Below are 21,349 nucleotides of genomic sequence, written 5' to 3' on the forward strand. Positions count from 1 at the left end.
TACGGTAAATATTCTGATTTCATGTACCCTCCCTGCCTGGTCCACCCCATTTTTAAAATCCTGGAAACACCCCTGCTTATCTTATCCTGACTAATTTTCTTTTTGTTAGTGTCCTCATCTCTACTGGCAGGGTGAGAACGTGTGACAACCCCATCTTTTGGCTGCTGGGCTGATGGGTTGTTCTTCTGTTTTGTGTTGCAGGTGCTCGGTGGGTGTGGTCATGTTCTCAGAGATTGTGAACGCCTGGGCTGAGTGTTGCCCTGTGTAAAAGCACACTGGTTGTTGTGACCAGCTCCACCAGCTTTGCGTATTTTTCCCCCTTGGGTTTAAAACCTTAAACAATGATCAAAACCGTTTGAGATAAAACATTTGTTACGGTTTCTTAAGGTCTACATTTCTCAAAAGCATTTAAAAATGTGTCTTACCTTTCATAAAATAATAACAACAACACCACACACACACACACACACACACACACACAAAAAAAAAAGGAGGCAAACATGTTTTTTGCATAAGTTACCATGGTTTCAACATAGCAACCCTTTTATTAGCAAAGTCATGGAGATTAGTCCACTAAAGTCCCCATCTCATGGAAACAGAGCTGAGGGGAAAGAGGAGGGGGGGGGGGGGGGGCATGTAACTTTAAACCTTCACAGATCATAATGAGTAACAGTGCACTTGTAACCAAATCAGCTGTGTCTATGCACTGAACACAGATCTACATATGGTCCTACTGTCTGCTACAAGGCCACCATTGGCATCCTCTTTTCAAAGCTTCCCTTTCCTTCATTGTTCAATCGGGAATGTTTGCAGCAGCGCATCGACAAGGTGCACTTTTTGATTCGTGAGAGGAGCTCCTTTTTGGTCTCTTAGAAAAATAAAACTTTGAAAGAGGATGACAAGTTGAGGAATAAAGTCCCTTTGTTTTATATTGCGCACGCACGCACACACACACACACACACACACACACACACACTCGCTCACATGTGTCACATATCACTTGTATCACCCATGAAAACCAAACATCAGTTTCCACACAGCTCTCACAGTATGTCAGCATCAGAGTGAATTGGTCTTGCTTGTTTTATACAAGGAGGCAAAATATGTATATATAACAGTGAAGTGGCCAGAATTATTAAAAAAATAAACATAGTATGAACTGAAGGGACTCGAGAAGAGTTAAATGGTGGCATCTAAATAAACAAGTGAACAATAAAGAAAAAACACTGCAACTAAGGCATGCAAGGCATGAGCAACTACAAAAGAGAAAAGAAAATGTGATGCACAGACAAAAAAGAAAAAGCAAAGGCCCCCCTTTTTACATACAAATAAAAATAAGGTAAAAGAAGCACATTTTAAAAATAGAGGAAAAAAATCCCTGGCCATAGACAGTTGTACAAATATTTTACACAAAATGTTTTCTCTACACACCATTTTTAAACTTTCAGAGATGAACATAAGTTAATAAGAGGTTAAAAGTGACATCAGTCCAAGCTTCCTCCACTCCTCTTGAATAAAGTCACTGATTAAACCGGACACCAAGCTGCCTGAACAGGGGGGAAAAAAAACAAACCAAAACCTGGTTAGGGGAGAAAATGTGGCAGAAAATATGATGGCCTGTTCACAGACAAAACATGAGACGTCACCTTTTAGAAAAGACCGCAGTCCTTCAGGTTGTTCTTGATGATAACGTCAGTGACGGCATCGAACACAAACTGCACGTTCTTGGTGTCGGTGGCACAGGTGAAATGGGTGTAGATCTCCTTGGTGTCCTTTCTCTTGTTTAGGTCCTCAAACTGGCACTGGACGTATGCTGCGGCCTCCTCGTAGGTGTTGGCGCCTATGAAGTGGGTGGGGATAAAGAGGAAATTGAAATAGAGGGAGAAATGAAATCTAAAACCTGTTCCGTCTTTCCACTGCCATCATAAAAGTTAAAAAAATAAAAATAATAATAATAAAAAAAAAATGCATAGATGCACACTTATTTTCCAGTTTCTCATCAACTGAATATGACTGTGCACACTTTTAGAGTTATACTTAAAACTATAAAACTTAATGCCCTGTGAAAGTTGTGCTTTTGCTGACCTCCAGTCATTTCACTCTGCAGTGACGTACAGGTTGAGTGTCAGTGTTGTGTGGTTCAATGTTCAACAGACACCTGTCCTGAGCTCAGTCTCAGATAAACAGGATGCACTACCCGGCCGTGAAGGCCGTTAAATAGCAGTTCCAGCCTGGTGTCAAGCTGCAATTTAGATTAGATTAGATTAGATGAAACTTTATTAATCCCTTGGGTGGGTTCCTCCGGGAAATTCAGTCTAATTATGCTTTCCAAAAATGCTGCTCCAGTGTCAATTCAGATTTATTGTTGCCCTGGTTTTTCTCCAACCTTCAACCAAGAATATTTACTTCTCGGCTGACTTTGTTTATAATTTGACATTTATTCAAGCAAGGGTTTCACCTGACAGGTTATGGAGAATAACAGAAGGGCAACAGCATGTTTTACTATAACGCTAATTCCAAAAAGAAGTGCAGATCTCACAAACTCACATTTAATTTTGTTTAAAACATAGAAACAGAGAAGATAAAAGTAGGATCACTCCGAGTTTGACTGCAGCAACATGTCTTGAATAAGTTAGGACAGGGTAACAAAAGGAAAACAAACAAAAACAAAAAAAACCCCAAAAACCAAACATCTGAATTACAATTTTGCTAACAAGTCAATCACTTTGGTGATTGGGTATTAAAAAAAAAGAAAAAAGAAAAACAGGCAGGTCTTAGAGAGAGGTCTTCTAAAAGTCCTGACAACTTTACAAACAAGAGTGGCCCTCAGCTGTACACTGCCTCCATCTGACAGCAGAGCTCCCTGCAGGCAGACAAGTCATCCTTAGACTGGAGAGGACAGCATATGCGCTACCTCTGTTGGACCGCAAGTCCTGCTTAAGCAGTTAATCCGGGGGTTCCTGGGGGTTCCCTGGAGTTCCCTGGCAGTGTCTCACAAGTCACAATTACAGATAAGTGGGCTGGCAACAGTGTTGCCGACTTGACAAAGGCAGATAAAACTATACAGTGAGTAAAATACCAACAGGTAAGACACAATACTGAAAGTATGATGTGTTTAACTGAAAGTGAAAGTAGCACAGCTGCTGCAGGGAAATCAGCGATTACGTGTGTGAGAGGAAAGACACTGGACACTAGTTTAGTATGAACAGCACTGTATGTGTGAGGGCTTTAGCGGTTTTGGTCAGTAAAATGGGAGATCTGTTATATTTTAAAAGTCTTGCATATTTGAAGAAAAGGAGGAAGGCAAACTGTGTGAGTTAACAGACATCAATATCACAGCTTTATCAATAAAACACAGGAGAACCTGATGGATTATAATCGAATGCTCAATCAGATTAATGTTTAACTGGGTGTTTGTTTTAGTTTTTATTTCAGCTGCAGCCTCAGTGGTGTTTAACATTCTGAGTGTAACACGCAAATATTAAAAACAGAATCCAAATGTGGGCTTAAAGCTACAATAGGTGAAAATTTGATTTAAAGTACAAAGGCAGCCTACAAATATTTATGCTTACGGAACAATAATATTATTAACATTAAATAAATTATTTGCAGAATTTATAAAGACTTTAGTCCCTCATAGTCTCAGTACACGGGCATCTAAGGAATCTTCCAGAAATGACAACAATTATTCGGAGGACTGACTGGTCAGTAGGTGGTGATTTCATACATGTCCATCTCCAATATGGTTCACGGCATCAGTTACCATGGCAATGTACCCAGTACAGTGGTCTGATGAAGAGCAGGTGTGCTTGAAATGTCATACACTACATGCAATAAGGAAACTGATTGAAATACAGGAAACTCAGTGTTAACACTTAATTTAACTGGATAAGCCAAAGTCCTGCTTCACAGTACAGGCATCTGGTCTCCTGAGTACCCAGACATTTACACACTGTTAGAAGAAGAGGTGAAGCCACACAGTAGTAAACCTTGTCCCAGCTTTTTTGAGACGTGCCTTCAAATTCAAAATAAGCCAGTACATTTCCTCAAATAGCAAGTGTTCTCAATTTTAAAAGTTCACGAGATTTGAAAATCACTGCATTCTGTTTTCATTCATATTTTACACAGCCCCCTTAAAAAAAAAAATGAAGTTGTGCTTTAAGCTTATAGTTATTACTTAAAATTTCTACTTGGAAAAATTAAGTCAATACTCAAAATGAAAAACATCTGGCTTTATGAATTGAAAAACTTTCGCTTAGTATCCCAGCTGAGTGTGATTTTGTTTTTTAGGTTAATGTGAGTTATCAGTGTGTAAAATAAGGAAGTAAACTGCCACCACAAAGTAATGAGAAGTGTGACACCAATATTACTGAACTGGTTCTAAAAATTCAACCTTTACCAGCAGAAATAAAACACGACAAACCCCACATCTATTTTAGGCACAGAAATGGTCCCATGAGTGAGTGTACCATATTTTAAAATGTGCTTTCACAATAAATACAACGTGAACCGACGAGCCCCCTAGGGAAGAAAAGGTTAAAACTTATCTTCTACTGAATCTCTGGATCCTTACGTCACATCGATATAAATAGATGATGACAGCATGATGTTACGGATATGTTGTTCTAGTGTAGATTCATATGAAAATCATGGCTATTTAATCTGTATCTGTGAACCTGACAGAAATGCATTGTTTAAACATGAAGCAGCCCACACAGCTCCAGAGCAGAGCAGTGGGATAAAACATCTGTGTCATCTACAGGGTCTGCCACACCTTTGTGCGGCTACAAAACAAGTTAGGCTCTAAAAGCAATAATCACAGGATTCTGACAGTATAAAGGAATCCAAATATGACTTAGTCATATTACACAAAAACAACAACAACAGTTTAAATAAGAAGGTTAAATTTTGCTACACGTCCTTACAAATCCACGATTAAAAGCCCAAACCCTGCATACATAGTTGGGCTTAATGATTTATATATCCCGCCAACACACAAAGGACATTATTTGCATGTATAGAGCACCAGCTCTGCATGTCAGTGTTTGTGTATTTGACTCACCTGCGTACTCAGGGAAGCAGATTGTAAGGGGGCTCTTTTTGATCTTCTCCTCAAACAAGTCCTTTTTGTTGAGGAAGAGGATGATGGAGGTCTCTGTAAACCACTTGTTGTTGCAGATGGAGTCAAATAGCTTCATGCTCTCGTGCATTCGATTCTGAGCGAGAGGAGAAGTGCACAGTGATTACCGACCAGAGACGTACTAGTGGGCAGAGTGTGCCAGGGCCAGACAGCTCTTACCATTTCCTCGTCCTCAGCCAGCACTAAGTCGTAGTCACTCAAAGCCACGCAGAAGATGATGGCAGTGACGCCCTCAAAACAATGAATCCACTTCTTCCTCTCTGATCTCTGTCCACCTACATCAAACATTCTGAGATCACAGAAAGATATTGTTAAATAAATGCAACTCTCACACACTCACACGGTTTGGGTGGTGACATTTTCACACAAACACACGCAAATCTTTCAGAATGTGTAAAATACTGTGGACAGCTGTCAGAGCTTTTAAAAGACGCTTTTTCGGGAAGTTTTCAAGAGTATGAAGCTACTGTGTTCTTGATATTAGGTGACGAGACTACACGCTGGCCAACCAATCGTAGGTTTTCATCTTTCATGAACAAGGCATCAACTACTAGTGGTTGCCTCACATTGGAACAGCAGGGCATTGTCTATCAAAATGCAAACTCCTGAATTGGCTGATTCTGATCCTTGCAATATGCACTCTCTCTTACTTTTTAAATATAGATTTATGCATAAATGTTAGCTGGTGGCTGGGTCTCCATGTGTTTATTTGTGCATCTCAAAACATGACGAACAACACGTTTCAGCTTTTTCTGAAACTATTACAATGCAAAAGAGAGACCTTTGACACCAAATGATTTTATGAGCTATGAAAATGAGCAAAGAGTTGATGGCTATGAGAAAGCCATAAACTCTTTACCTACTACATGTCACATTTTAGTTCTTGGAGGCTCTCCTGTCACAGTATTTGGTCTAAATTGTTTAGTATTAGTGCATCTGAAGTTTTCTATCTTTTTTCAAAGCTATGAGCCCTTTTGGCTTCTAAAGGTTAACAGCCATAAATGAAAATAAAGGCAGGTATATCTGAGTCAGTGTAGATTTTACATGGAGCACCACGAGACACTGCTGTGTTTAAACAAAACTAAAACAATGATGGTGGCTATACTCACTTGAAGTGCAGGTCCTTGAAAGTGAAGTGTGTTTCCACAATACCAGTAGTTTTGACTCTGGTCCTCAGCACATCCTGCTGGGTTGGAACATAAGCACTGTTGGATATCCTGTCCAGGTCATTTAGGTAACTTTGGGAAGAGAAAAATCAACAAGAGAAAGAAAGATTGGCAACAAGCTGAAGCACTGACGCAAGAGCGGGAGTTATTCTTCCAAGGACAGTCCCCTGCTGTTTGAAGTATGCATGTCCGTGCATCCTACTCACTATGCTGCAGAGTCGTTGAGCTGGTACTCTCGGGAGCGGCTGAAGCAGGCTTGAACTCCTCCATCTTTCCACAGCCGCTGGATGACCCCAGCCAGTTCACTGGTCATGAAGCCCTCTTCTGCTGAGCCCGCCAGGACGAACAGCTGCCGCGCGTCATCCTAAAGACACAGAGACACTTAACTGAAAACAGCCTAAAGAAGGTTAACTCATTATCAAATAGAAACAAAGATTTACTAGGTTTGTTTTGCTAATTTTTTTCTATATTTAGAAAGATCACAATTAAGCTATTGTCGTTACTCCTTACCCGAACGGGCCGTGCAAACTAAAGTGATAAATTAATAATTAATTAACTGTGTTTTTCCCGGTCCTTACACCCATTATACTTTACATAAAATTAGATTTCAAAAGGGGCTCAGTGTCTAAACGCCAGAGGCAAAAACCTTGATATTTGTGAGAGCATAAAATCAGAAAAGAAAGGCTTCAGGATTAAACTTGGTCACGATGAGAGAGCCAGGCCAGTCACGCAGACACAATGACTAGCTCTTTTGTTATGCCAAGAGGGGGGGAAAAAAAAGAAGAAACAGATTTGCAAAAAGAAACGGGAGTCTGTTTAAAAAAAAAATCTGCCAAACAGGATATTAATAAACTAGACTTGTGAAAACAGAAATAAAACAATGGCCATGAAGTCTCCAGAGAGAGAGAGAAACAGAAATGTTGCCTGTTTATTATAAATCAGGCTATAATAACTCTGCACACTGGATTTATTACATGGACTTTGCACATCTTCTACTTAAACTCCCCCTTCCCACCCCACTGTCCTGGTCATAATCTTTAAATATTTCTTAATTTCTGTAGATCGTTGGCATATATTCTTATTTTGTGAATTTATATTAATATTTATATAGGGATGTATACATTATACATACTGTAAATATTATATATTCCATTTCTGTACCACAGTTTTGGGTTTTTTTTGCATCACCACATGAGGACAAATTTCTCCAGAATACCAGATAGGTAATGAGCTATCTGGAGCACGCAAAGACAGTCCTCATCACAGTGAGCTTTAGCTTTAAGAAGACTTTTAAATGTGATATTAAGCACAGACCAGTTTTTTATCCTTTTTTTTTCTAGAAGGTTGTAATGCAAAGAACCCTGCCCATAAGGCAAATGGCTAAGCCGCTGTTACCACAGACAACCTGTGAGGTTGTCTGGATGCTGCGTTTTCTGTCACTTACTGCTCGGGCTTGATCAGCAAAGTCAATCTTCAGGCGTCCCATGGCTCTGATGATGGCAATAATGGACTGGATGGTGTTGCTGTAGACCACAGCCTTGTACTGCTTACACTCCTCCTCTGAGTAGCCTGCTTCGTGGATGATCCTGAAACACAAAGAGAGAACATTAGCAGGTGTACCACAGTTAATTCTAATTTCATACAATAAGTACAAACAATGGGATTCAATCTGTTCTTTAAATGCTGGTAAACTGGTTGATAGTTAACATATCAAAATAGATTATAAAATGTATAAATAATGGTCCATTTCATGTTAGAGATTGCCATTAAAATCTGCAACAACGCCAAACAAACAATCAACTGCTTTAGAAATCCAGGAGATACAAGTAAATGCTGCTGCTCATCTGAAGTCAAGTTTGTGTCCACTAGGTAAATGTAGGTCCAACACGCATCCTTGTTCTAGCTCTGTTTTTGGTCTCTCCCAGCTCCCGAGGGAAATGTCTGGCTCATTAGTTGCCTAATACTCCACCATGTTCACCAGCAAAGTGAGCCTGATGGCTGCTTTTTTGTTTTAATAGAAATGACATAATGTGTGAACCAACCTAGTGGAGCAGCCTTCTCAGTTAAACAATGGGCTGAAAGTTGGTACAAAGCTCTGTCAAACTGAGACTTAAAAATGTATAGAGTTATACTTTTACTGATAACTTGTATAATTTGAATGATTAAACATACTTAAGCTCTTATGCCTCTATTTTCTTTATTGTTTATTCTTAGACTATTTTTAGAGTAGTACCGCATCATTTCCAGTTGAAAATAATCCTTATTTATTTTTCGATGAGATATGGATGCAGGCTCTCAGATCACCTTAAACATTGTAGCTCCTCCCCCTTTGAGGACATTTTTCTCTGATTGGCTGCTCCTCACAAACTGATGGTCTAAACGACAGGTATGTGGGGCTTATGTATTCACAGCCAGAGTGGTGTGCTTGAGATGACAATATTAGGAATACCCTCTCTGACATCATACAGAGCCAAGAGCAGAAAAAAATATCTTAAACTGCGTGTCTGGAGCAGTCTAAAGCCTGAGCTTCTGGCAGCATATATGACAGATATTAGGTAAAATAATAACAGAACAACTTTAAACTGTTTTTTGAGTAAGCCTCTACTCAATTACTTTTAACTGAATGTTTTTGGGGAAATAAAAATAATTAACTATGGGACAGTCTGGTTAATGACTTGCTGCTTTTTATGTAATTTTTTAAGGTTTTATGTTTAAGTTTATGGTCCAAAAAAGGTTTCTTACATTTCTTTACAGTGCAGAGAAACAAAGGTGTATCATTTAAACTGCACTTATTTTTATAAAAAGAAATCTCAGATATTTAAATCTAGAGTTAAAACATCTTTGCCCTGAAAGAATGGGGAAACAAATTAGAGATCATTTCTTCTATTTCAGATTTGACTGTGTGTGTGTGTCTCATGTTGTAAAATGAGGATGACACGCCCATTAAAATAGAACATTTTTTGTTGCCTGTGCGGGAAGGAAATGTTTGTGCTCGACATATTGCCTATTCACCACATGGTGTACTTTATACTGCATGTTTAACATTAAAAGAACAAAGAATTCCATCACAAACTAAAATTGAGTGTCATGTGATAATTTCTAATTATCACAGTTGCGTTAGATAATCCATACTCTTAATGCATCATAAGGGAATTCACTGAGATTGGCACTGGTATGCTGCGATTACCCTTTTTAATAAAAAATACATCAAGTATCTTAGTGCTTGATGTATTCTAAACTGTATTACTGATTCATTCGTACTTACTTCATCTGTTTAACAATGGTACTCTTCCCAGACTCCCCAGCACCTGAAACACAGAACAAAAATTTGAGAAAATTACAGCAATCGTGTTAATTATTTCAAAACAGAAGCAGGTACGGTGCAAACCTACAAAATTACAGTAAATGCCAACCACTGTGAAATAAACACACATAGTTTACCTTTAAACACCAAACTGCATGATTCATTTTGAGTATCTGTGCAGCCCTACATTTAAAACACTAAGATAAGTTAATGGTTTATGGTGCCAGACTAGCTTCTGTTAAATGCACTTTTTTTCAAGTTTTAAGTGAGTCCTGCCTGTGGTGTATGAACACCCACAGCGGTGTCTGAGGTCAGATTTAGTTGAGTCACAGAGCGCAATTGGATTAATCAACTGGATCGTCTCGTCAATGAGATTATAGACAGCTTAAACTTCCTTGTGTTAGAAATTTATCCCATACCAGCCTGGCAGGACTCTGAACTGCATCTCCAATGATTTATGTATGACTACAACAGAACGCTATATAAGGCAGTGTGATACCACTACTGCCTTTTAGGTGACACATAACAAAATATAAGAAAAGTACAATGCTGTTTCATTTCACATAAAGCTCAACAACTCCATCTGAGATTAAGGCATGTTTTAAGATGAGCACACAACATTTTAATTAGCTTACCCCCCCCCAGGGAGTTTTAGTTCCCCAGTGGCTGAAGCAATTTGCCACTTCATCATCCCATATGATAAACAGCAACACACAATAGAGCTACCAGTACTGAAAACATCACTTAAATTTAATTTGCAAACACGCTTGCGCCTGACTGAGCTGCTGAAATTGAAGGGATAATAGAAACCAATTATGACAAAAACTGGTGGAGTAAAATGGTTAATGTTTTGCCAGAGAGACGAGATGACAGGGCTAGACCAGGGAACACAAAATCCACACTTATAAAATGCAGATATCTCTGCAGTTTTTCCACCTATGCTGCTTTTTCTGTCATTTATTTGCAAAAATAATGCTACACAAAAATAAGAGTCTCACATTTGCATTTAAGCTGCTTGCAAAAACTCTACAATTAAGACAGTCCTCCCACTCAAAGCAGTGATTGCAAGAGCCTGTCATTTGCTGATTACTGCATTATTGCATACATCCCCAGCGGGGAAGCATTACAGAGCAGCAAACTGCAGTGAGAACATATCAGTCTCCCTCAGAGACGTGAACATTACACCAGATATTCAACGTCACAAAGGTGGATGTAAAACATCTTTGTGTTTAAACAGATTAGCCAGACCATTAGATGATGAATCCACAAACCAAACTCGCATCTCATGCAGGTGGTTGTGGGAATCGTGAGAGGTAAAAGCACCATGAAAATTCAAATAAGGTTTCATCTCAAATGACGCACAGGCTTGACAACGGGACGTACGGGGTTGTGAAGCCATGCTGGAGAATAGCTTGTGCCACATCCCTGCTTGAGCAGAGATTAACTGCGAGACGCAGAATAAGACTGCATTTTGAAAAACAGCTTGCAGACTGCATGGCTGTGGCAGGCATCCCATTAGCACGCACTAACCGTTTCTGTCGTGCGTGCATTACTGTCAGCCCGGCTGCATAGGTTGCTATGCAACCTCTACCCCATCTATCCATGCCGAGATAGGCGAGAGTGGTCATGTAATGGGAAGAATGGAGATGTGTGGCATCTTTCCTTAAAACCGTGAAATAATCCTGGAGAAACGTGACATGCGGTTATGTTAACTGGAAGCTTATCTATGCTTTACATCCCATAATTTGAAAGGTGGGCCATATAATTTTTTTAAAGCAGCATTAGTAGTTTAAGTATGCAATTTTCTGAACATATTTGCATGGTAGGCCAACATATTCAAATGGCAGCACTAATGCTTTTCCCCCCCCCATGGACACAGCATTGGGTAATGCAGTTTTGGATGACATAAGAGCAAGTCATACAGCGATACACAAACAGGTATAGATACAGAGGGTTTAAAATGTGTGTACAACGCTTCAGAAGAGCAAACATGTCTCGGGGGAGGGGGGGCGTATTATTCGACACCTGTTGAATAATGGAGTTCGCACATACTTTAAATGCTGTTCCAACAGATAACAACTTTAACACTACTCACAAGTGTTCGTTTCAAATATTTGCTGGATTGTAGAGATAACCTATCTAGAGCACGTCTACTTTCTTTTTAATTTACGTCATGAAGAAACAGGAAGGGAGCTAGCTAGCTATTGCACTTTAAACCATATTAAAAGATGTGCTATTAGTCGGAGTCACTAAAGACAGCAACACAGACACTTGTTTACATAAAGTTATTGATGTTTTCTGACGGCTAACAAATCCAAGCTAGCACCGAGGCGTTACACTAGCTAAGCAGCTAATTGCTTAGTTAAATTAGCTTACCGACTTACCGCTGGGTATTAGCGGTTTGCTTCTGTGGAAGCAACTAATCAGTGGGCTCTTATCTAGTGTTAGTTAACAGCACAGTTACAACTAGAGTTAATTCAACAAGGGATAAAAGATAGGAACTCCACTAGCTCAAACTTTTTTTTAGCTAACACCACCTATTCAAATAAAGCCCCGACATTTCCCCACCTTTGCCTCTGTTGCTTCACGGGCTGGGTAAAACTTGAATTTTAGCAGCTACAAAAACTTATTTAAACCTTTATCGGGCTGTTTTTACGCCTGGGCAACGAAAGTCCCACAGAAACACACAGACCCAGTCCCCGTCCCTCCCTCGGTCCGTCCATCTTTCTCTCACCAAGCAGGAGCAGCTTGACCTCCCGGGCAGCCTTTTCTCCGTCGTCTCGCAGATTCCTGTCGATCATCTTGCTCCGCTCCTGCGCCGCCTTGTCGTCCGTGCTCAGCGTACACCCCATCTTTGTCTGCTCCTCTACGGACCTCCGAATAAATACAATAAACGCACACGAAAACACAACTTTTGACTACGACTGCAACGACATGCAAAGGCTACCGAGTTAGCATCCAGTGGGGAGGAGGAGAAGAAGAAGAAGGAGGAGGAGGAGGAGGGGGCAGTCTGTCTAACAGTTAAGACTCAAACACGCCCTAACCTCGCACTAAAGCTCCGGATTTATCAGCCGAGGCTTCTCAGATATCAGTTAAAAAGCAAAGTGTCGCGTTTCTGATATCTTCGTCTTGGGTTTAAATTAGTCGACTGGTCAAGCAGGTGGAGTCAGTCACATTAAAGCAAAACAGACGGCACCATCTGCGGAGCAGTCCGAAAAACGTTCGCTTCCTGTGTTCCGCTCACATACCTGCAAACTGCGCATGCGCGAAACGCAACAAGCTTCTTTTAAAAAGCAGAAAGCTTATTTTTGGGAAGTGACCACTGTGGAAAAAGAAAGAAAACCACGAGACACAGAGTCAAAACTCGAAAGCATTCACGCTTTATTGCTTAATTTTTATCAGTTTAACAATTTTGAAACGTCCCCTAAGTGAGTTTAAATTCAGATCACACAAAATTAACTCAACATTTACTAAGGCAAAATGTGAATTTACAGATTTTACTGGTAATTTACTTATTTTTTATTTAGATAAAGAAAACAAAAAACGTTTATTTAGAATTAGAAAAGTAGAAATATAAATTACAGTGATACATTTGTGGTTATCTGTCTACACTTATCAAGGGTGTGCATGTCATGGCAATTTCGGGATTTCTTTGAATTGTTCTTTTTCCAGGGTAGATTGATTGTACAGCAGACATTTTTAAAGACTTGAAAAAAATTCTCTAATCCATACAGGGTCAAAATTATACATAGAGGCTCAAATAAATGCTTATACACTCACTTAAATCTTTCAATAAGTGGTGCTAAAGGTTCAAAGGTGTCTTATTTGTGCTTATGACTGACTACAGCTGTTATTTTCTCTTTGCAGCATAAAAAGGATTTGCTTGACAACACTAATTGGACACAATAGCAGATTTAAACAAGTCACAAAAGTCTCTAGGAGCCATTTCCAGACAACTGCAGATCCTAAGATCACCAGTTCAAACAACTGTACATAAGTACAAGATGTTCAGATGTGTTACCACTTTGCCAAAGTCTGGAAAAAGACAAACTGTCACCCTCAGATGAGAGGAAATGGGTTAGGATGTTTAAGTACAACTTAGGAACCACCATGTTTCAAGCCTGCCATGAACTGGAGACTGCTGAAAAACCAGGGTCACTGGTCACAGTGAAGCAAGTTTTACATCACTGTGAACTGAGAGAAACTCCTGCTCCAAAATCAGAACCTTAAAGTTTAACTAAAATGGACAAGCCTAAGAACACTGTGGCATCTATCAAGCATGTTGGTGGTAGCATTGTATCCTGGGGTTGTTTTGCTGCCAGTGGTACTAGTACATTGCACTTAAATGGCCTAACAAAGAAGGACGACTACATCTTAGTTCTTCAAATTTACCTCAAATCAACATCTAGGTGGTTAAAACTCAGACACAAATGGGAGTTGCAAGAGGACAATGTTCCCAAACGCACACAAAAAACTGGTTTTGGAATGGATAAAGTAGGCTAACATTAAGTTTCTAGAACTACCTCAAAGCTTCAACCTCAATCTTATTGGTAATTTGTAGACTACACTTCAAAAGTTTGGTATTTGCAAAAAAACAAACAAATTTAAATGAATTCTACCAATTCTGCTTAGAGAAGTCATCAAATAGCCATCCAGGATTATGGCAGAAGCTTGGTCAAGATGCAAATGCTAAGGGACATTCATCCAGATCTAAAGCGTATGGAATTATATTAGCCTGTTTGTGTATTTTTGACCATGTGGATTGGAGAAAATTCAAATCTCACTCCTCGTTTTTTTGAAGTCATTAAAGATGTCTCCTGTACAATCATTCCATGCTGGAAAAAGAACTGTTTAAAGATCACAAATAGCCCCAAATTACCATGAAATTCATGCCCATGATGAATGTATGTAAACTTTTTTATACCAGCTGTAGCTCAACCATTTTTATTGCAAATAGAGTGCAAATATTTCAATTAACAAAGTGTCAAAATAATGACTAAAATTTGGTTAGGAAACATGTTTTATTAAATAAATATTAACATTTCTGCATATTGTATGCCATGAGGACTGTATCAAGAGGAAAAAGTCCACAGAGAAGTAAATAAGAGAAAAAAGGGCCTTTCCGAAGGTGAGGATGGTTTGAGTCATGGATGATGCTCAAAATGATAACTTAACTTTTGAGGAAATTTGGAGTGTGCCACAAGAGTGGTTTCAACAAAAAAAGGAAAAAGAGGGAAGGACATTTTTTTTGAATTTACTATATATTATTTTTATCTTGGTAATGTTCAAGCAACTGCTCTTCATTCATGCAGTCTTCTTGAGGCATGTTGGTCATGTTGCTGGGGGCCAGAGTAAGTGCAATGTAGAGTTTGCAGACATTTTGATGCACTCTTAGTGAGGTCACACTCACCTGTGACCTGGCTGTTGATGGCAGACTCTCCCATGACCTTGTGCATTTTTCATGAGCAAGGATAAACAACTTATAAATAAACTTCCTCTGATTGTGACACCCACAATATCTTTGCATGAATTTGATAGCATGCTTACAGTAACATTTCTTAATTTGAATTACTATCAAGTTAAATTAAATTAGCAAATACTAATTTACCAATACAAAGAACTTCACTTTGTATTATGAAGTGAAATATGTTCTTAGAAATGAATTCATGCATTTATACTGCTGACAGAAAAGCTCTTAATTTAATGTCAGGTCTTAAAAAAGAGAAGCTGGAGAGTTTTTCTGGTATGTTGCAAACATTTTAGTGTCTGAAAATCACATGATAATTTAGGCAAATCAGCTGCAATTAGGTGGCACTTGTTTGTTTTGTGGAACTATGCAACGTAGAAGTGTTTGTGTGTGAGAGAGCGCAGAATAATTCACACTTTGCCTGTGCTGTCGGGGCTGTTTTGCATTGCAAGCCTCTGTCATGAGTTCTGGACATTCAGTAACATGTTTGCATATGAAGCTTGTGGGGAAAAAAGAAAGCTGTGACATGTTTTTAATGTAGAAAAGTTTGCCTATTTTAAGTATCTCACATTTAGATTTTTGCCTTTCATAAGCTTTTGTTCTTATAATTTCTATTATCAGTTGTATTCCTTAAAGATCATTTTCACTATGAATATTTTGACTGGTCATGATAGGGAACCCACAGGGATATTACTCGTGGGTAGGTCCTGGATTTGTGCATCGTGGTTTATGGTCATGGCCCTTTAGGACTCTTAATCAAATTGAATTATCACACCTGAGCCTTCCCTACTGTGCATGTCAAAATGAAAAAGGTCTACAGTGGAAAATATCAATTCTATTTATAAAGACAATCTTTTCTTCCAACATAAAAACGACATGTCAAAAACCTAAAAACACAATATATGAATTCCTCCTAATAGTTTCTATAGGTCTTAAAGGTGATAAAGGAGGAGACAGTCGATGACAGTCTGAAGTATTTCTCAATAACCAGCATTTGAATTGTGAATGCGATTTGATTTCGCCATAAATTAGTTAGAAATTATTGGGACAATGGGACAATTATTGGGACACCGTCAGGCCTCTTGTGCTGCTGTCAGGTGGTGGACGGATAAGCTTAGGTCCACAAATGAGGGCTACACCCTGTGGTTGACCTCTCCCAGTGACCACATCCAAGAATTCAAATGAGTGTTGTGACCGAAGCACCTGAAATCTGTGCAGCTAAAAAAAAAAAGAAGGAAAAAAGTAGAGTAGGAAAACACGATTTTAGTCGTGTTTAGGATTTTATTTTATGGGCCATTATTTTGAATTTAATAATTTGAAACACGCATAGACCTGTGAATACGGAGGGCGATGAAATCAAAATCCTGCTCTCCTAATGTCAGCTTGACCTTTCGTGAACCATCATACGCGTAATCATTTTGTTTATACACAGGATGGGACAGGGTACAGATGTGGTTAGAATTCATATCCTCAATTTACATGTGATTTCCTTGGGAGATGGCTACATCATGCAAACTAGCACCATCATTTTTTCAGTCTACACTAAGTAATCACGGAAAGGTTCCCCTTTTGCATGTACAATGTGCAAAAATCAACAGGAAAACCCCCCTGTTTTAATAATCGTCAGAAAACATATGTCAGGCTCTCAGAGGAGGGTGTGGCATGTTTTTTCTTCCTGTCAGTGTAACTCGCGAGGAACAGGAAGTCTTTGAACTTTTTAAACTGAGCGCAAAGTGAGCGTGTAAGCATGTTCACTTTGCTCCATAGACATCAGGGACTCCGAGGGAGACTATTATTGTGTGTGTGTGTTTGTGTGTGTGCGTGTGTAGATGTGTTAAACAGGTTTCTGTGTTTTTGCACAAAGAGCCTTAAATATCAAGAATCAAGAAAAAAAAATCACTAACTATCTAATGTACTGGTAACAAGATCTGACTACATTGGTAATATATAAACACCACAAGCTTTTCATTGGCAGTCATAAATCTGCATGGGGTGGGACACGCACACACACACAAACACACACACACACACATGCAACCAAAGACCCTCACCTCTTGCTAACGACATTATTAACCCCATATTTGTGTCACAGAATAGGAGGAAGTCATGAAATAATTTTGTGAAAGTTTAAATCGCAAATCCAAGAGACCATAACACACTGAAATGTTCAAATATTTCTGGTTTTGCTCTGTTTGTTATGACTTTGCTGGCAAAAGGTGAAGCATGGTTAGATCGCACCCACTTCTGCAGCCCTCCAGGTGGCACCAGAGTCAAGAAACAACTAATCAGCAGGAGCTCAGGGAGATAGGGATGTTTAACTAGAAAAAAAACTTTCATCTGTGTTTTTATGAAGATTATTCAGGATCATTTAGAGAGTTGTTTGTCACACATACACACACAACAAATGGGAGAACCTTTGATGATGAAGTTGAGCATCCACAACACCAATTGCAAAAACATTAGAATACTGTTTAAAATGGAAATAATACAATGAATTACAAGTCTCATAAACCCATATTTTATTCACAGTAGAACAAAGGAAACATCAAATGTTTAAACTGAGATTTCTTTACGACCCAATGAAAAATATCAGCTCATTTTGATATTTGATGACAGCAACAAAACAAAAGTTGAGACGTGGCAACAAAAGACTGGACAAGTAGGTGGTACTAAAAAGAAACAATTGGAGCAAGATTTTGCAGCTAATTATTTTAACTGGCAACAGGTCAGTAACATGACTGGTTATAGAAAGAGTTTCTTTTAGAGAGAAAGAGTTTTTAGAAGAAAAGATGGGCAGATGTTCACCAACCCTCAAAGAATTTCAGAATAATGCTCCTTAATGAATTATCTCATTATCTGCAGTACATAATAATGTCAAACATTTCAGAAAATGTGTGTGCAAGGGTCAAAACCCAAAATCAATACTGGATGCCTGTGATCGTTCCAGAAATCACTTTATTTGAACAAAGTTCACCGTGCCATCTACAAATACAGTTTAAGGCTCTGTCATGTAATGAAGCAGCCGTAAACAGGAGAAAACGAATTTCCCAATAAAGGTTATCTTATCTTATCTTATATGTAAACATGATCCAGAAACACTGCTGTCTTCTTTGGGTCAAAGTTCATTTATAATGGACTGAGGCAATGTGGAAACTGTTCTGTGGTCAGATGAATCATAATTTTAAATAATGTTTTGGAAAACATGGATGTTGTGTCCTCTAAACTAAAGAGTAGAGAGACGAGCCACCTTTTATCAGTGCTCAGTTTAAAGCCTGCATCTCTGATGATATGGGGGTGTATTAGTGCCTATGGAACTAGCAATTTACACACCTGGAAAGGCACCATTGGTGCCTGAAAGGTATATACAGGTTTTGGAATTATTATGGTCTCATCCAGAAAGTGTCTTTTCAGAGAAGGACTTTCATATTTCAGCAAGAAAATGCTAAACTTCATACTGGAGCTATTAGAACCTGACCTGCCTGGAGTCAAGATCTTTTACCGACTGATAACACTTGGCCCATCTTGAAATAAAAAACACAACAAAGAAGATCCAGGACTGTTGACAGTTATTATCCTACATCACACAAAAACTGGGACCGCATTCCTCTCCCAGAAGTCCAGCAGCTGATCTCCTCAGTTCCCAGAAGTTTACGGGCTCTTGTTAAAAGAAGAGGGGATGCACATACACAGTGGTAAACATGGCGCTGTATCAACAGCTTTGAGTCGTGTTTCCACCAACAAATACACAGGCACTGTATTTTTTCTTAAAATTGTACATTTTCTCCTTTTAAACATTTGGTATGTTTCATATTTTCCAGTGAATAAAATATGGGATTTGTACGAGGGCTCTTTTACATGTTGAAGGTAAAAACACTTCTACAAAGGATACACCTATGCATCCTCAATTACAGCTCCTCTGGCAAGCCTCGTCACTCCTCTGTCCTCCTGATGCATGTTAGCAACTGACACATCCTCTAATATGAAAGTTTCCTTTCCAATTCGCAGGCAGGAGGCCGAAGCGGACATAGGAGGCACAAATTTGAGAAATAAGAAAGGTTTAAGGAGGCCAGGGGATATGATCAGGGGAGTAAAACAAGAACAAGACACATGAGATAAACCTTAACCAACACTGACACAAGTTGGCTAAGACACGGGAAAATGGAGGATAAAAGCACATGATGACAAGATAGAGGGACGCAAACCACAGGAAACACAAGAATACAAGAATAAAATCAAAGCAGAAACCAAAACTCAACAACAACGGGACAGTGACAGACTTTAATGTTGGAATAAGTCAACAGCAGCTGTGAGCATGGAGCCAGAATATTCCCATCATTCATTTGATATATTCTGTGTTTACATGCTGCTGACACGTTGGAAGTTCTGAACTGATATTTATCTGAGAAGTTTCTGCTTCTCTTGCTACAATAACAGCGTCACAGTGCAAAGCCTTTAGAAGATATTTCCAGAATTCTCAAACACAAGAAACGATAAAAGGCTTTTGTACAATAAGAGTCACACGCTCCTCTATCGTGATCCAAAAAAAGATCCTTTAGCCAGAAGAGAAATCTCTGCAGTAAAACCGAATGACACGCGTGATTCTAAATATTACATATTGCTGTTATTTTGTTTCTTTTCTAATCTCACACAAAATAATCATGGGCACGTGTTTGAGGGATCTGATCGTACTTTGAGGAGACAGGGAAGAGCTCCTAAATTCATGAAGCATTTATTTGTTTTAGAACATCTTGTGTGTAGCTCTGTGATTGGCGCTAATGGTAAAGAACAAGATATGCAATCCAGCACTAATTTATGTTCAGGTCATATCAGTGCCAGCACTTAACAATAATCCAAGTGGCCCAAATCTCAACTGTGCCCAAACACACTGATGAATTATAGCCTTTCTTTAATGAATCAGCAGAGGAGATTAGAAAGTCACGATTTGCTCGGGGCTTGGTGAAGACTTACAGTAAATGTCCGCGGATCATGATGAACATTATGCTATTAGCACACGAGGCAGCATGCAATTAACCAGAGATCACGAGTCCGTTAGACTTTTAAAACATACATTCTGCATCTTTGCTATGAGCTGAATGCAGTAGAAAATGCATGGTATTGTGTATGACCCTTCTCCATTCAAATAGCTGCTGGGGCTCCAACTAGATGACCTCGTTTTCCTGCTGCCTCAGAGCTTTTCTTCATATTGTGAGGAGGCGAGGAGAGAGAGGAGCCTCATTGTTTTCTGTTCTTTCACAGCATGCATGAGTGGTTCACAGCAAGGTTCACGTTTTTAGAAGTTTTAATATGTATGTACAGGCATGTAAGGTTTTATTTCATTGACTTGTTAATTAGTTCCATCTGTGTCTTCTTTCCCACCTGTGTCTGCTTCCCTTGATTACCTCATGCATGTGTTTAAGGCCTCAGTTTGTATCAGTTACTTATATTGTGTCATATTGTTGCTGTTTTCTTTGTACTCTGTTTAAACCCCCTTCCCACTTTTTTAAAAAAGATGTATGGATTTTCTGCTGCACCCAAATAAAGGTTCATTTCCTGTTTATTAAGGTTGATTTCAAGTCTATGTTTCAGGTCCAAATTAAACACACATCATGATAGTTTTGCCCAGTGTTAGGGGAAAAGAACAACAACTCCCTATTGTCTGCATGCGTATTTTAATAAAATGACACAACTGCTCCATGAGTTGACGTCGCAATAAATTCACCTCATTGGAACGATGTGCTGTGCATAAACCTAAATGAACTGAAGTGCAAAGAAGAGTGGACCAAAATTCCTCCACTGTGATTGGAGAGGCTAATAAAGTCATCCAGAAAACCACTAATTCAAGTCATTAGTGCTTAAGGCAGTTCTACCAGCTACTGACTCATTGGGTGTGCTTAGTTTTTCACAGGACTGAACGTTAGATCCTCTTAGTTAAAAACACATGAACACGTAACTAAAATTAGCCCAGTTCTAGTCCAAGATGCCTCAACAGAACAATGTTCCAAGCGTATGTAAATGTGCCAAGTTTTTACAAACACATTCACATCAATCACTCCATATCAGTATAGAGCATTATTTTTTTCCCTGTTGAGATCTGGTGTGTTCGTTTATGTTTTTGAGCAGTGTGTTTACTGCACATGTGTGAAAGTGTTGTCTTCTTATGTATTGTTCTCCAAGTCCAGCTTTTCAATAAATGTCTATCAGCTGTTTTCAATTACATGTAGTTTCTAATCATTAGTTGATATTATCAAGTTAGCATTTGATGCTCGCTCAA

The 21,349-nt window shown here is 39.0% G+C and overlaps 1 protein-coding gene across 3 annotated transcripts; it reads right to left on the minus strand.

Annotated features, from left to right (window-relative positions):
* Positions 1 to 683: 683 nt before the first annotated feature.
* Positions 684 to 12,869, minus strand: LOC100696596 (guanine nucleotide-binding protein G(i) subunit alpha-1). 3 transcript variants are annotated; one of them, XM_005470913.4, is made up of 10 exons: positions 12,656 to 12,869; positions 12,346 to 12,477; positions 9,573 to 9,615; positions 7,752 to 7,893; positions 6,514 to 6,671; positions 6,251 to 6,379; positions 5,301 to 5,430; positions 5,064 to 5,217; positions 1,648 to 1,841; positions 684 to 1,548 (listed from the first exon to the last, which is right to left on the minus strand). In XM_005470913.4, the coding sequence occupies exons 2-9, from the start codon at positions 12,461 to 12,463 to the stop codon at positions 1,651 to 1,653; spliced, it is 1,065 nt and encodes a 354-aa protein (XP_005470970.1). In that variant the 5' UTR covers positions 12,464 to 12,477; positions 12,656 to 12,869; the 3' UTR covers positions 684 to 1,548; positions 1,648 to 1,650. The 3 variants fall into 3 exon arrangements, with proteins under 3 accessions (XP_005470970.1, XP_003440415.1, XP_019217051.1); XM_003440367.5 differs by having other exon boundaries at positions 12,559 to 12,869; XM_019361506.2 differs by lacking the exons at positions 12,346 to 12,477; positions 12,656 to 12,869 and adding an exon at positions 12,180 to 12,198.
* Positions 12,870 to 21,349: the final 8,480 nt, after the last annotated feature.

Source organism: Oreochromis niloticus, linkage group LG7, assembly GCF_001858045.2.
Source record: "Oreochromis niloticus isolate F11D_XX linkage group LG7, O_niloticus_UMD_NMBU, whole genome shotgun sequence".
Classification (NCBI taxonomy): domain Eukaryota; kingdom Metazoa; phylum Chordata; class Actinopteri; order Cichliformes; family Cichlidae; genus Oreochromis; species Oreochromis niloticus.

Excerpts from the sequence above, each read along its gene's own strand:
- LOC100696596 (XM_005470913.4), bottom strand. The coding sequence starts at position 12,463 with ATGGGGTGTACGCTGAGCACGGACGACAAGGCGGCGCAGGAGCGGAGC. Across the intron at positions 6,380-6,513 it reads CTCAACGACTCTGCAGCATA|TTACCTAAATGACCTGGACA; the intron begins GTGAGTAGGATG and ends CTCTTCCCAAAG. Across the intron at positions 1,842-5,063 it reads CTGCTTCCCTGAGTACGCAG|GCGCCAACACCTACGAGGAG; the intron begins GTGAGTCAAATA and ends CCCACTTCATAG.